This window comes from Leptonychotes weddellii, chromosome 9 (assembly GCF_054177405.1).
Source record: "Leptonychotes weddellii isolate Sample4059 chromosome 9, ASM5417740v2, whole genome shotgun sequence".
NCBI classification, from domain to species: Eukaryota; Metazoa; Chordata; class Mammalia; order Carnivora; family Phocidae; genus Leptonychotes; species Leptonychotes weddellii.
Genome location: NC_138377.1, coordinates 89,397,901 through 89,414,391, shown reverse-complemented (window position 1 = coordinate 89,414,391; position 16,491 = coordinate 89,397,901). Strand labels below are relative to the sequence as shown.

Here is a 16,491-nt window from a genome sequence, read left to right as displayed (position 1 = left end):
TTCAAACAACAGAAATTTCTTGTTTCACAGTTCTAGAGATTAGAAATACAAAATCAAGGTGTCACCGGGCCATGTTCCCTCTGAAACCTGTAGGAGAGAATCCTTCATTGCCTTTTCTATCTTCTGATATCCGCCAGCAATTTTTGGCGTCTTTGGCTTGTAGATGCATCACCCTCATCTCTGTTTCTCTCATCATGTGGCATCTTCTTCCTGTGTGTCTCTCTCCTCTTCTTAGAAGGACACCAGTCATATTGGATTAAGGGCACACCCTGCTCCAGTATGACCTCATCTTAATCTTTAATTATGTTTGCTATGATCCTTTTTCCAAGGAAGGTCATGTTCTGAGGTACTGTGGGTTAAGGCTTCAATATATCTTTTGCAGGGGACACAGTTCATCTCATAACATGTTTCTTTTTTTTTTTTTTTTAACATGTTGTGTCATTGTATGCCAGAATGTTCTTTATTAAGGGCCAGCTATTGTATATGAAAAATTGTGGAGATAATGAGAAAGTTAAAATGTCATCTTCCTCTAGACAAGATTACTTTTGATTCACCTTGATTCTGTTACAGGGATTTAGATAACTTGAAGCTTGACTTTGAACCCTAGAAAGATCAGTCCGTTTCCCACTTAATGCTAGTGTGTTGCTATTCAGGGTCTCTGCAGATAAGAGTTGATGTAGCTGGACTGACACTGCCAATCATTGAAAAGACCTGTTTGTAAGGCTGGCCCTTAGCTGGTATCTGGAAACTTGGCTAGTAAACTTCCCTGTACTGATATAAGACTTTCTTTAGCTGATAAGAATGGCTCATAGTACCTACACTGTGCAAACAGTGTGGCTTATTCTAAACATATGCTTTCCTTTTGAGGGTCTTTGGTATGAGCTAGGCAGAAGGCACCTACATGATGAGCCTCCAATAAAAACCTTGAGTGCTGAGTCTCTAATGAACTTTTCCAGTATACAAAAAAACTGTTGCTAGAAGAATTAAGTGCATCTTATGCGACTTCAGTGGAAAGGGACTTTTTTTTTTTAATTGTGGTAAAATATACATATTTTAGAATAACATAGAATTTACCATTTTAACCATTTTAGTGTACAATTCGGCATACATTTTTAATACAATTCAGTGATACTAAGTAGATTCACAGAGTTATGAAGCCATCACCACTATCTACTTCAAGAACTTTTTTATCATCCCAGACAGAAACTCGGGAAAGACCCAGAGATTTCACCTGGTTTCCTATGGACTTCACTCCATACACCTTTTCCTTTTACTCTTTATTTTTATTTATCTTTTTGCTTTGTATCCTTTTGCTGTAATAAGTCTTATCCATGAGTACAACTGTATGCTGAATCCTATGAGCTCTTTTAGAGAATCATCAAACCCAGGGAACCCCTTGTTACACAAGGTCCCAACTCAGAGCTTAGGTATTCAATTTATTGATAGATCCTGAAATCCAGTTTTTGTTTCTCTGATCCTGACAGACTATTGAAAGCCCTGGTCCATTTCTTAGCCTTTTGTTGCTTTTTCCAGAGAAAAGCAACCCCAAGGGCCAGGCTCACATCTCTGGGTTTCTTTCTTCTTTTAGTTGTTGGCTTCTTTACCCTTAACCCACACAGCTATATATCCAATCCCTTTTCCTGGTTGCCACTAACAAATTATATACTTTAATTACTTATGATATCTATGCTTGTCTTTGTGTTTCTTGTTTACTATCAATATCCCAAGGTCCTAGAACAGTATTTGACACATGGAGATACTCAATTATGTTTAGAATAAGTTAGGTTTCCTTTGATAACTGGTTGAAGGAACAGTAAAAGTCAAGGAGAATAGAAATGGTGGAAACCAAACCATTGAATTTATATACTCTCTCTCTATATATATACACACACATACATACATACTTTATATATTCTTTTTACTGTCTCAGGATGTGCATAAGATAAACCATTGGGATGTAGGAAGAGAATTATATAACTTATTTTTTCTCCAAATAACAATTAAACATTACTCATATTAAGTATATGGATTGGTAAGTGGTACCCTCTCTTTATGTTGTCATACAGTCCTGTCACATATAATACTGAAAGAATCTTCAGCATCTCCACATAGCACACCTCTAGGGAGACAGTGTGCTTAATCCCTTCCATATGAATGGTCACCCCCAGAGTTGTGCCATACAGCATCCTTGGGTCTGCTAAGTATGATTTTGTTGCCAAAAATGAAAGATGCCACTATTTTAAACAAAAACAAACAAAAAACTGTACATTTGTATACTTTAAAAACTTGGAATCAGATTAAGAAAAAAAAAAAATCTCTTAAAATCTTCCAGAGAGCCTCAAGGATAGGAATGTAGCTCCTGTCTTAACATTTGTAAGAAAAGGGGCACCTGGGTGGCTCAGTCGTTAAGCGTCTGCCTTCGGCTCAGGTCGTGATCCCGGGGTCCTGGGATCGAGCCCCACATCGGGCTCCCTCCTCTGTGGGAAGCCTGCTTCTCCCTCTCCCACTCCCCCTGCTTGTGTTCCCTCTCTCACTGTGTCTCTCTGTCAAATAAATAAAAATCTTAAAAAAAAAAAAAATTTTTTTTAAAAACATTTGTAAGAAAAACTGGTTAACATCAGGGAAGATGGCCTTTTACTAGTAGAATTTAGAGGAAAAACCTTTGTGTTATTGGTATATGGTGTTAAAAACTATTACTGTCATTCTAGTAAGCCCAGCAATAAGGCATTTATTGCATGTGGATCTTTGTATCATTGTATCTTTTTGGCAGCCACTAAAACCTGTAGAAAATGAATTGAACTTTGAATCCATCCTTCAAATAGATGTATCACACAGTTTTTTTTTAAGATTTTTTTTTTTTTAATTTTGTTTATTTGACAGACAGAGACAGCAATAGAGGGAACACAAACAGGGGGAGTGGGAGAGGGAGAAGCAGGCTTCCCACGGAGCAGGGAGCCCGATGCGGGGCTCGATCCCAGGACCCCGGGATCATGACCTGAGCCGAAGGCAGACGCTTAACGACGGAGCCACTCAGGCTCCCCGTATCACACAGTTTTAAACCAAGATTTCTCAAAACCATAGTTAACTATACATTGTATATTATTTACATTCTTCAAAAAAATTTTGGTCTAAGTGCTATTAACGAACAGTTTTTAATGTGTGTAGACCACTGCTATAAGCAATAGAGGAAAGTAAAGTTCAGAATAATTAAGTAACTTATTCATAGATACAGAGTTTATCAGTTGGCAGGACCAGAATTGAGTCATAGTTTTTTTTTTGTTTGTTTTTTTAAAAGATTTTTTATTTATTTGACAGAGAGAGACACAGCGAGAGAGGGAACATAAGCAGGGGGAGTAGAAGAGGGAGAAGCAGGCCTCCCACCAAGCAGGGAGCCCGATGTGGGGCTCGATCCCAGATCCCTGGGATCAGGACCTGAGCCGAAGGCAGATGCTTAACGACTGAGCCACCCAGGCGCCCCATAGTTTTTTAGTGTCAATAACTTTGCCATAAAACTAAAAAGGGCTAGGGAAGAATTGAGGGAGGGGCGGGGAGGTGTCAGATGTAACAAAAGTAAAGCATTTTGTGTGTGACAGTATTAATGTAAATTAAAACAAATGACTTTACTGTTTAGAAACTGGATTCCAAAAGTCTTGACCACAAACTTTCCAAGCACTTATGTTCTCTCTCTCATGCACTCGTGCACCATAGTCCTTCCTCAGCTGTGGCCTGAGCTTTCCTCTCAACCAATGCTAGCCACTCCTCCATTTATCTTAATCATTTTGTTGTCATTTTTCCCTGTCCAGACTCTGATCTCAAGAGTTCAAGGAAATTTAAGATAATTTCTCCTCAAAAATCAAATTTGGGGGTCCGTACATTAGATCAGTGAGGATAGAGTTTATTTGCATGATTGCGCGATTCAGATAAAACATGTCTTACAAGATAAAGTGATATAAGATCTCAATTACTTTCTTTAACTGAAGAGCACATTGGTTTGTAGGAAATGAGTTCAGTAATTCTCAAACATGGTGGCTCATCAGAATCACTTGTAGGTCTTGTTAGAGTAGAGATTGCTGGCCCTGACCCTACTGTGTCTGATTCAGTAGGTCTAGATTGGGACCCAAGACTTAGCATTTCTAGCATGTTCTCAGGTGCTGCTGATGCTGCTAGTCTGGGGCCTGCATCTTGAGAACCACTTCTGTAGCTCATAGTCTCTTTTTCAGGTAGAATAAATGTACTTTTTTTGTTGTTGTTAATGTTTGTCTGCTTCACTTTACTATGAATATGTTCTCTTCCCCTCAGTTGTAGTACTCTTTTTATCTTCAGGTCCCATAAAAACATTGAAAGATACTCCTTAAAGAAAATTCCCAAAGGTGGCTCATTCGTTAAGCTGCTTCCTTCGGCTCAGGTCCTGATCCCAGGGTTCTGGGATCGAGCCCTGCATTGGGCTCCCTGCTCAGCGGGGAGTCTGCTTCTCCCTCTCCCTCTGCCTGCCGCTTCCCCTACTTGTGCGTTCACTCTCTCTTCTGTCAAATAAATAAATAAAATCTTAAAAGAAAAGAAAATTCCCAAAGTAATCTTATCACAACTTCTGTATCTACCTCCTAATCCTTTAATATATATCAGTTCTATATAGTTGACATAAGGCAGGCCTTGCTTTTGCACAGTTCTGAGATAAACCAGTTTCAGTTACTACAGTGTATTGACTACTTCACCGCTTACTCTTCAGTCCACATATCACTACATAAATAACAGATGCACATCATGACCAATGACCAGTCATGTCCCATTTTCCAAACTCTGTCAGTGGTCACTGTGCACCTGTTACTGAGTTCATACACAAAAAACAAAGTGTGTATTTGTGTTCCATCCTTGTCTCCCAGTGATAAACTCATGTAATTTTATAAAAGTGGATAATCAAAGAGTTGGCCAACAATGATTAAAGCACAGCAAAGAAATAAAAAGTGATACTGCAGGAAGTGAAATTCGAAGTGAACATAACTGGAGTTACAGGAGAAACAGCTGATAGTGGGAATGTTGACACTGCTGATGTTCAAGAGACTCTAGATATGCCGCCACAGGAATTTAGTGAAGGCAAATTTAGGGACATAAATGAGGAAAGTAGTTGTGACATAAAGAATGAAAAAGTGATACCCGTATGAGATTTTACATGAAGGAGATATTTCCTGACATTTAAAGCACAAAGGAGGGGCTCCTGGGTGGCTCAGTCGGTGAAGCATCTGCCTTCGGTTCAGGTCATGGTCTCCGGGTGCTGGGATTGAACCCCACATTGGGGCTGAGCAGTGGAGCCTGCTTCTTCCTCTCCTTCTGCTGTTCCCCCTGCCTGTGCTCGCTCTCTCTGTCAAATAAATAAGATCTTAAAAAAAACATAATAAAACACAAAGGATACAATGTTGGAAGCTGATCCTAACTTAGAAAGGAGTATGACAGTCCACGGCATAGAAAAGATGCTTGCTTCCTATCATAAGTTGTTCCAGAAGAAGGTTTGACAAGCAGTGTTCAAACTGCTCCTGCTAAGTTTTTTTTGTAAAAAAATAAAATACCTTCAGTGTTTTTAATGTTTTAAATTACAGTATACTAAGTAAATATTAGTTTTGCTTTTTTTTTTTTCATTTCCCTATACATTTATAATTGAGGGAGAATTCATAATGTGACCAAAAAAAATTTTAAGATTTATTTATTTATTTTAGAGAGAGAGCATGGGGGTGGGTGGCAGAGGAGAGAGAGTCTTAAGCAGACTCCTCACTGAGTGCGGAGCCCAACAGGGGGCTTGATCTCACAGCCCTGAGATCAGGACCTGAGCTGAAACTAAGAGTTGGAGTCTTGACCAATTGCGCCTCCCAGGTGTCCCAACAACAACAACAAAATTTAAGATTTATTTATTTATTTGAGAGAGAGAGTACACACACACATGCACATGCACAAGTGGGGAGAGTAGCAAAGGGAAGGGGAGAGAGATAATCTCAATCAGATCCCCACTGAGTGCAGACCCTGATGTGGAGCTTGATCATGACCCATGAGATTACGACCTGAGCTGAAATCAAGAGTTGGACATTTAACTGACAGAGCCACCCAGGCACCTCTTGACAAAAAGTTTTAAAGGTTATGGAACAATTATCATTTTTTACATCATTAAAATAGCTTGCATGGTTTCAACTTGTATCATTTTTATCATCCCATACTGCATGCAAAGCAAGGACTGCCTGTTCGTATGTATGTATATATATATATGTGTATGTATGATTGGATGCATGTATATAAAGCCTTTAATTGTATTATATAAAGGCTTTATTTGTACTCTGTAAAGCAGTGCTTCCCAACCTTGACACACAAAAAATACTTGGATAGCGCTGTGATATACAAAAGAGATTTCTCATGGCTGAAGGGGAGTGGCCAGGAAACTTTCCATCCCAAGCCTTGCTCAGCTGCCCCAAGGGCCTGGGAGATAAATATTTCAACCACACATATGAGTCATTTGAGGCCCCCAGGTGAAAATGTGCCAATATTGAAAGAATTGTTAACTCCTTGAAGAAGTAGGCCTCCTGGCACTTAGTATGGCGTTCTCTGCAGAGTTATTTTTGGCTGACCATATTTGACATATACTATAATACATATTTTTTATTGAGATTTCTTTAAAAAGCAAAGACTTGTTAATCTCAAAGGCATATTTAGTAAGTATCTAAATATGTTTTATTGTATTTAATATTCCCTTTCTACAGTTACTAAAGCATTAAAATGTGTCTTTGTTATTAGAAACGTCACTGTATAATGAGTGTTAGAAATGTAGAGGTGAAACTAAAACTTGGCATAGGAAATAATAAGTAGGCGTGGAAAAAATAGATTCGTTGTTTTAAAGAAAAGCATCTGGTAAAAATGTTTCTAATTCTTTTTATGAGCTGAAAGCAAATGAAAGGGGGCTTTATATGAAAATTAGATATTATGTGCATTTTTTGTTGTCTCAGTGATTGACATCAGCTTCCCAGGTAATGTGTTTTGATAACTAAATACTACAAGTTCAAAAATAAAAGTAAAAAATGATATTTTCAGCATTGATGAGTGTTACACTCTTGTCATACTAACTGATGTTTTTAACTCTGGTTTTTGTATTGACTTGATTATATAACATTTAACTTAGGGCTGTCTTTTATATCATTCTTCTTGGTACATTTCAAGGCCTAAGTGTCCTGTCTTAACCTATGTTGTTGTAGAACATACACATTACTTTTTTTTTTTTTTAAAGATTTTATTTATTTATTTGAGAGAATGAGAGAGACAGAGAGCACATGAGAGGGGGGAGGGTCAGAGGGAGAAGCAGACTCCCCGCCGAGCAGGGAGCCCGATGCGGGACTCGATCCCGGGACTCCAGGATCATGACCTGAGCCGAAGGCAGTCGCCCAACCAACTGAGCCACCCAGGCGCCCCACATTACTTTTTAAAATGAAAGTGACACCATTTGCTACTTTGTTTCTTGGAATTCTGGAATTATGTCATGTTTGTAAGAAAGTAAGACTTTAAGCAGACTATTTTTTTTTAACCGTGATGAATCTTGTGTGCTTTAATTAGAAGCCGGATTTTTTTTTTTTTTGAGCTTTATTGTGGTATAATTTGACAAATCAAATTGTAAGATATTTAAAGTGTACATCATGATGAGTTGATATACATATGCATTGTGAAATGATTCCTCCCATCCAGTTAGTTAATACCTCCATCCCCACATATTTATATTTTTCCTTTTTTTTTTGATGAGAATATTTAAGTTCTACTCCCTTAGCAAATTTCAATCATACAATGTAGTATTACCATCTGTAGTCACCATATTATACATTAGATTCTCAGACTCTATATGGCTGAAAGTTTGTACCCTTTTACCACCTCTCTCTATTCCTTCCTCCCCCAGCCTTTGTTTGACTTTTATTTTTAGATTCCACATATAAGTGATACCATGTAGTATTTTCTTTCTCTGTCTTATTTTACTTAGCATAATGCCCTTAAGTATGTCTATGTTGTTATAAATAGCAGAATTTCCTTCTTTCTCATGGCTGAGTAATATTCTATTGTATATATACACTACATCTTCTTTACCCATTCATCCGTTGTTGGACACCTAAGGTTGTTTCCATATCTTGGTTATTATAAATAATTAAACTGGATTTTTATAATCTAATTTTATCTTAAGAACCAGGTGTGGGGTTGCCTGGGTGGCTCAGTTGGTTAAGCGACCAACTCTTGATTTCAGCTCAGGTCATGATCTCGGGGTCCTGGGATTGAGCCCTGTGTCAGGCTCCGCTCTCAGCAGGGAATCTCCTTCAGGAGATAGGAAACAGAAACACGAATATTTTAACAGTTGTTATTCTTAAATTTGGGTCTTAGAGATTATTTTTTGGTGTACACATGTGTAAACTTTCCTGTATTCAGCAAATATTTTAGAACTAATACTTTTGTGTCATTTTAAAATACAGTTTTGGGGCGCCTGGGTGGCTCAGTCAGTTGAGCATCCAATTCTTGGTTTCAGCTCAGGTCATGATCTCAGGGTCATGAGATTGAGCCCTGTGTCAGGGTCCACACTCAGCACAAAGTCTGCTTGAAATTCTCTCTCTCCCTCTCCCTCTGCCCTTTCCCCCACTTGTTTTCTCTCTCTCTCTGAAATAAAAATCTTTTAGAAAAATAAATAAAATACAGCTTTACTTAATAAACTTAATAAAATGTATAATTCTCCTCTTTTTAGAATGTATAGTTCCTTTACAGTTGTTACAGTTTTGTAAAAACATCTTTAAGAAGACTGGATAACTTTTTTTTAATACTGCAATTGTTTTTAAGTTTGATATTTTATTTTAGGGCATATCGATGCATTTACTTCAAAACTTTTTCTGTTAGAAGAAATTAGCTCAGAAGAATTAAAAGAAAAACTTTCAGCACTCAAGTAAGAAAGTTTACTTTGTGGTGGGATTTTTAAAACGTGTTAATGTAATCACTAATAGTTGTTTATTTCTAAATACTGGTTAAGTTTAAGTCCTTTATTTTCAAGACTTTTAATCCTTTTATACATTGAGGCTTCCCCTAACCCAGTTTGTGATCCATCTCTATTGATCATGTCCATTTTCAAGTTAAATCAAATAGCAGTGGCACCAGTCTTTCTACTTCAGACAAAGGAGGCTAGAGCACAAGTAGGAGCCCACCGTCTGGGAGGTGCATGGGAGCACTCCTTTTCAGGGATGGAAAAGAACAGGACAGTCATATAGACTCAACTCTAAGGATTTTAGACATCCTGACTTCTAAAAGTTTCCCCTGTGCCACATATTACTGTACATCATACTGAAATGAGTTTATTGTGCTCAGGACTCCAAATACCTAAATGCAAAGGAAAATAACTTACAAATATCTAATTTATATCTCATAGCTTTCTAGAAAGGACTGGTGGGAGTATTATCCCTATTTTACGTGTGGGGAAACTGGGACTTAGAGTGACTTGCTCCAGAGCACACAGCTGAGCTAGAGTGGCAACCTTGGTAATTAATATGTTTGATTCACCATTAGGATGAGAAATTGTCCTGACTTACACTGGTTGCATAGTTCTAGCTTTGGGGCTTGACACAATTTTCGAAGGGTCTCAGGTTCAATCTTGAATTCTCTGCTTGTTCTTAGAAATGTCCACTTCTATTTATAAGGACTGCCTCCTTTGAAGAGTAACTTTTTCTTTACATGAATAAAAAAGCTTTTCTGTACATTACTCACTGCCTGCCCCACCTTTCCCAATGAAACCCATTTTTAAATAAATCGTAGGGGGAATGAATTTCGGGCTAGAATAGGTACTAAAGAAATATATTTCATTTCCCTTTAACTATTCTGCCGCCAGTCAGTGGCTTCTCTGGTATCACACATTTAAAATACCTCTCAGATTCTTTGGAAGCTAATTCACCACCATCTCTAAACGGCAAACTCTTTTGCAGATTAGTTCTGCTAAAGACTTCTTGAACATTTTTAAAAGTTTATAATTTGAATATAAAATAGTAATCTCTTTACAACTGCTCTGATTCACACAGGCCAAGTACTTTATGATTTTGAAGAGAAATCAGGAAATGGTAAAAATTAAGTAAACATTAGAATTTAATCAAATGATTTTGGTATTCTTTGTTTTCTGTTATTATGTTGGTATTGTTTTGTTTTGTTTTTTTCCTTAGGGTATTTCTCTTTCGCAGGAGCTATAATTGTTAAGAATACCTTTTTTGTCATTTAATTTTACAAGAATTTCTTCTTTTTAATAGGATTTCAAGTTTATTTAACATTCTCCAACACATTCTAAAGAAATTGAGTAGGTAAGTGTTTTTTGGACATTTTGCATTGATATATGTGATTTTCTTGGGTGAAAATTCATAGAAAATTTGAATATATGCTATTAGGGATCATAGAATGTAACCTAGAAATGCAAGATTTATTCTATTTTGTCAAGGTTGAAAATGTGAAAATATAAATAAGATAATATGATAGTAACTGGCTTGCTTGCAATTAAACATTTTTCTCTAATGCTTTGTTGTATTGGTTTCCAATTGCCACTGTAACAAATTACCACAAACGTATTGGCTTAAAACAGCACATACTTACTCTTTTACAGTTTTGGAGGTCAGAAATCCAAAATCATTTTCACTGGACTAAATGATTTTGTGTCAGCAGGGCTGATTGTTTTTGGGGACTCTAAGGGAGCAGTCATTTCCTTGTCTTGATTTTCACCTTTTAGTGGCTAACCTGTATCCCTTGACTTGTGGCCTCTCTCCATCTTCAAACTGTATCACTCAAATTTCTGCTTCCTTTATCACATTGTACCTTAATCACACTTGGAAAGCCATTAAAGGTAACATTCAAAAGTTCTGGAGATTAGGATGTGGATATCCTGGGGGCCATTATGGAGCCTAGCATAGCTATATTGTTTACATTTTCAGGATAAGGAAGCAACATAGAGCTAGTCTTAAAAAATATTAAGTCCATGAGAAATCTTAGAATATGGATTCTCCACCTGATAATTTATCAGACTGTTTTATTATGTGAACTTTTATACTCCTTCTGTTATGCCCTTACCAAAAGATAAACTAAAAAACAATTCGAGTCTGAAATAAAAGTGAAAAATTTCAAAGTTCTAACTCTCCTACTTAATATGCAACTATATGTTAGTTTATTATTTATAAAATGATGGTGTTGAGTTCAGTGATTTCCTAAGTACTTTTCAGTTCTGTGATTCTGTGGCAGAAATTCTATTTTGTATATCATGTTCTTCAAGTGAAGCACAGTACTTATACATGAAATTTGTCAAATGCTTTTTGAGATCTTATTATCAATATCTTAGTTTGTGTGTTCATTTTCTACTGCAACTATAGCAAATTACCACAAAATTGGTGTTTTAAAACAACACAGATTTATCATCTTTCAATTCTGTAAGTGTAACAGGTCTTCTGGGTTGAAATCAATGTGTCAGCGGGCCTGAATTTTTTTTTCTGTAGGCTTTGGGTATGGTCTCTTTCCTTGACTTCTGTAAAATTCTAGAGGCCACCTTTATTCCTTGGCTTGTGGTCCTCTTCCTTTTTCAAAGTTTCAAAGGCAAGTTGGGTCCTCACATCACATTGTTCTGACTCCTTTCATAGTTATATCTCCCCCCTGCTTCCCTCTTCTACATTGAAGGACTCTTATGATTCTAGTGGGCCCACTAAGATAATCCAGGAAAATCTTACCATTTTAAAATCATCAGGTTAGGAACTCCATCTTAATTCCCCTTTGCCATGTACTGTAACATATCTATAGGTTCTAGGGTTTAGGATCTAGGCATCTTTGGAAGGTCATTATTCTGCCCACCAATGGGTAGTATCCATCCATGTACATTGCACTGTATGGCACTTCTAAAATACTCTTCCTTGAAGTTTTGCCTTCTCCATAAATTCTCTGTAAACCAGAGCTTTCTTCATTTTTAGTGAGGGTAGTTAAAATATATGATTTTCATCAATAAAAGCTCAATCTTTGAAATGTTATTTATTCCTACTACCAAATCAATTATTACTCATTTCCTTATATGAAAATATGAAAGTGATTGTTCCAAAAAAAAAGTTTTCCAGAGGATAAGAATAATTCTCTGAACCTCCTTTGTCAGCAGCTGTTACTTTTCTGCTTAAAAAAATTAATGGAAATGTAACTTATCAGTTTTATAGGCAGATGAATATAACTAAAGTATGATTAGTTCTTATTTTAAATGATATGGGAACGAACTGAGGTTCTCCTTAGCACCTTTGAGCTAGAGGAATATAAAATCCTAATAAAGCACAAAATATTAATCCTGTCCTTTTAGCTCTTTATGTTGATACACTGAATTCCTTAAAACTTTATATGGAGAAAAAGAAAATGTAGATTTGATGTTTGACAGAAGTGATTATTGTAGAGGATCATGATTAAGGGTATGGCCTGTGGATTGAACTACCTGGGTTTATATCTAAGCCCTGCACTCAGAACTTCGGGCAAATTGCTTATCTGTAATATGGGGTGAATTATTAATATGCCTTGAAGATTTGTTGTGGAGGATTTAATAATAAAATGAATATAAGCAGTATAACAGTAGTTAGCTCATGATAAACATTCAATACCTATCAGCTGCTATTGTTATTATTCTCATAGCACCTCATATTGTATTGTGATTGTTCCATTTTTTTCTTCCACTTTATTTTAAGCTAAGTGTAGTGAATGTGCCACATTCCCTTTTATATCTCTTAATCTTTATATTACTGGATACAAAGCAAGAGCTATGTTTGTTGAATGAATTAAAATGGTCTGTATAGGAATACTATGTATGTACACTCATGAAATGCTTTTCAGTATATGTTGTACGTGGATTAGAGAATTAGGCAAACAGTTTGTTTCCCATTAAATTATTGAATACTTAGAAATTGACTGAGGTAACAGTAAAAAGAAAGTAATTATGTATCCTGAACTTTGGAATAACAATTAAAATTAGTTGCCTAAAAATCATGAAAATTGTTAAAAATAAGACTTCTTAAATCTTATTTGGTCATTAAAAATTTTTAGAGGTGGTATTCCATTCCCATAATTGTTTTCATGCTGTTGAAGTTGACACTGAGCCAGTGAGTTGAAATTTCCTTGTATGATTTAGCTTGCAGGAGGGTTCCTACTTGTTGTCTCATGCAGCAGAAGATTCTTCACTCCTGATCTACAAGACCTCTGATGGAAAAGTTACTAGGACAGCCTACAATTTGCATAAAACACATTGCAGCCTTCCTGGTGTGCCTTCTAGTCTCTCAGTTCCCTGGGTCCCTTTAGATCCCAGTCTGTTATTACCATATCATATCCATCATGGAAGAATACCTTGTACTTTCCCACCTAAATCACTAGGCCCCACACCACAACAAAAGGTAAGATCTTTTTTGCAATTAAATGTTGTATTAGGTTGTTTATTATTCATCTGTGTCATTGACAATACAATATTTCAACTTCATGTCCACATTAATCACAACATCATCTAAAAACTATATCATAAGAAGGGTAGATAAAGTTGTATGCTTTACTGAGTCCAGTCATTGTCAGTGGAAGTTTCTGTTTTTGTAATGTTTATAAGTCAACTAAAGAAAATTGTATTAGCTTGCCCAGTGGGAGCATGAGTAATGCATCCACATAGTTAAATCCCTCTGTTCTTGTAAAAAGCAGTTTTTTTGTGATTCTTACTTATGTGTACTGTTTCATTTCATTAAATATTTGAGGCAATTTGCAGAAGAATACTTACAATAAAATTATGATACAATTAAAAATTGATAAGTAGGGCGCCTGGGTGGCTCAGTTGGTTAAGCGACTGCCTTCAGCTCAGGTCATGATCCCAGGGTCCTGGGATCGAGTCCCGCATCGGGCTCCCTGCTCTGAAGGGAGCCTGCTTCTCCCTCTCCCACTCACCCTGCTTGTGTTCCCTCTCTCGCTGTGTCTCTCTCTGTCAAATAAATAAATAAAAATCTTTAAAAAAAAACAAAACAAAAAGAATACCTTTAAAAAAAAAATTGATAAGTAGGATATAGAAAAATTAAAAAGTAAGTGTTAGTAATTAGTGAATGCAGTACCTTATTAAATGTGCAATAAACTATTAAGGACTAAATTGCTAAGTATTATATAACTCAGTATTTATTGAGTTACAATTAAAATTACTCTCTTTATAGACTCCTTCCCAGAAATACCAATTGAATGGTTTTTCCCTGCCTGAAACTTCTGTAAGGCCGTGGCTAGAGATACTCTTCACCATGTCACTCATTCTTTATATCATGTATAATATTCCACTTTGGGTTTAGCTGTAGGAAAAGTTTTGTTCTAGACAAATGATTCTGAGTGTTCAGGAAATAAAAACTGAGTGTATTTTCCTTCTGTGCTGCCAAAAATCTTGGAGTCAAAAATTACTGTCTAACATAATCTTCTCTATGTGTGTCCCAGAACATCTATCAGTTGTGGATCCTGTGGATATCTTCTGTTCTTTTTTTCTTTCTGTGTTATATTAATCCGTAAATGTTTTCAAGTCCTTTTAGAAATAGCTGGAATGCAAATATTGAGGACTTTTAAAAATAGTTTACAGTGAATGAAGTTATGTTTTTCACTTCTTTACCCTAATGTTACTGTTTGGAAGGATCTTTTTAGAAATGAGAACTCCTTGCACATTCTTAGCTAACTTGGCCATGAGAATATATAAATGTAGTTAACTAGTTGCTACAAATGAAGAATGGATGATGAAGTTGTTAATATTTTAAACCATCTTATCTGCAGTTCTGATTGGTTATTTCCAGTTTAAATTTCATTTGAATAGTGATTTTTATAACTTATATTAAGGCAAAATTTTCTTCACTCTCTTAAATATAATAATTGAAAACTTCTTTTGAAAGATTTATGTTCTTTCTAGGATACTGATTTCTTTTTAATTTAGAAATTCTGTGGGGCGCCTGGGTGGCTCAGTTGGTTAAGTGTCTGCCTTCGGCCCAGGTCATGATCCCAGGGTCCTGGGATCGAGTCCTGCATCAGTCTCCCTGCTTAGCTGGGAGCATGCTTCTCCCTCTACCTGCTGCTCCCCCTGCTTGTGCTCTCTCTCTTTCTCTGTCAAATAAATAAAAATCTTAAAAAAAAAAATTCTGATTATGGTCTATTACTGTGGCATATAATTCTGTATGGGGATGACTTATTCCTTTTTTGTTTAATACTTGGATACAATTCCATATGTTCAGGGTTTGGCCACATAAAATCAAAATTAAACAATTACATGTATGCCACTAAGCAGTTGCTGATTTGTATTTTTTAAGACACTTCACGCATTCAGTTTCAGGGACAAATCCTTAATGATATTATCTAAGACCCAGCTGTTAGGTAGAGTAAACAGGTAGATAATTAATGCTTGGTTTGGTATGTTTTTAAGCCCTTGTAAGTTTTTGGTGATCTCTTACACATCTCCCTACAATCTAGCCCTATGTTTGATGAGAATTACCCAACCTTCCTCCCTTACTTCCTCCTAGCCAGGCCATGGGACTGGGACTTTCTAGTCCAGTCAAGGTAAGCACAGATAGGGTTTCTAGCCTTAGCAGCAATAGGAAAAGACTGAAGTTTCAGTAAACCTGGGGAAGTAAGACCCTTTGTGAAACAAAAATCATCCACATATTTCATGGTGTAAAATCTCATATAACAAATGTTTCTGCCTCTGATACAATCCTTTAGTCCCTGTCCACTTGAACTCAGTTTTCATCTTTGTGTAGTACCTTGGGTACTAACCCTGAGACATACCCCAGTAGAGTCTGTCTACCTCCTGCTGCATATAGAAGAGATGAATAGGAGAATCCCATTTGCTTCCTATGCTACCCCTGACTTCTTCCACTTCCAGTCCTTTCACAAAGGCTCTGTGCCCATCCCTTTCTCCTTCTACAACTTCTGTAATAAACATTCATTTTACACACACACACACACAGAATCTTACAGTGGAAGTTTCAAAATGCTTTCCTCAGCAATATAGTAGATACGATCAGGGTGGTTAGTGTAGTCTTATAGTAAATACCACCTGAGTGGGCAGTAGTATAGATAATTTAAAAATCACAGCTCTTTTCTAATTGGTGTGTTAGAAAAGTTCATCAGATTCAGACAAACACACTGGCACACTCAAATCCCAACTGGAATTTTTCCTTTCTGGTCACCTGATCGTATACCAAAAAATGCCCCTGAAGAGATAACATATTAGATTAGGGAACTTGGAGTCTGATTCATTCTTAGTGAGCCAGTAGCCCCTTGGAGCAATGCTAATATGTCTGATATATTAGGAAATATGAGTGTGTTTGGAGTAACAATATCACCCATCATCACCAGATCTGTAATTCACTGGACAAGATGTGAAGAAACAAAGGTTGCAAGGTGGCCAGGGGAAGTAGAGGCAGAAATGGACAGGTTCTGGGCAAATGGTTTTAGGCTGGACAGCTTTGG

The 16,491-nt window shown here is 36.7% G+C and overlaps 1 protein-coding gene across 7 annotated transcripts in view; it reads left to right on the top strand.

Moving 5' to 3' along the window:
* ICE2 (interactor of little elongation complex ELL subunit 2) overlaps positions 1-16,491 on the top strand; it is a 77,138-nt gene that overhangs the window by 46,938 nt on the left and 13,709 nt on the right. For 6 of the 7 annotated variants that reach the window (XR_014148656.1, XR_014148657.1, XR_014148655.1 and 3 more), the window contains 3 exons: positions 8,854-8,938; positions 10,281-10,331; positions 13,160-13,418. Coding sequence is in view for 2 of the 7 variants with exons in the window: in XM_081831195.1 (XP_081687321.1) it covers positions 8,854-8,938; positions 10,281-10,331; positions 13,160-13,418 (395 nt within the window). In the remaining 5 variants the exon portion in view is untranslated. Of the gene's footprint in view, positions 1-8,853; positions 8,939-10,280; positions 10,332-13,159; positions 13,419-16,491 lie in introns of those variants that run through there. The other variant, XM_081831196.1, reaches the window with a different exon arrangement.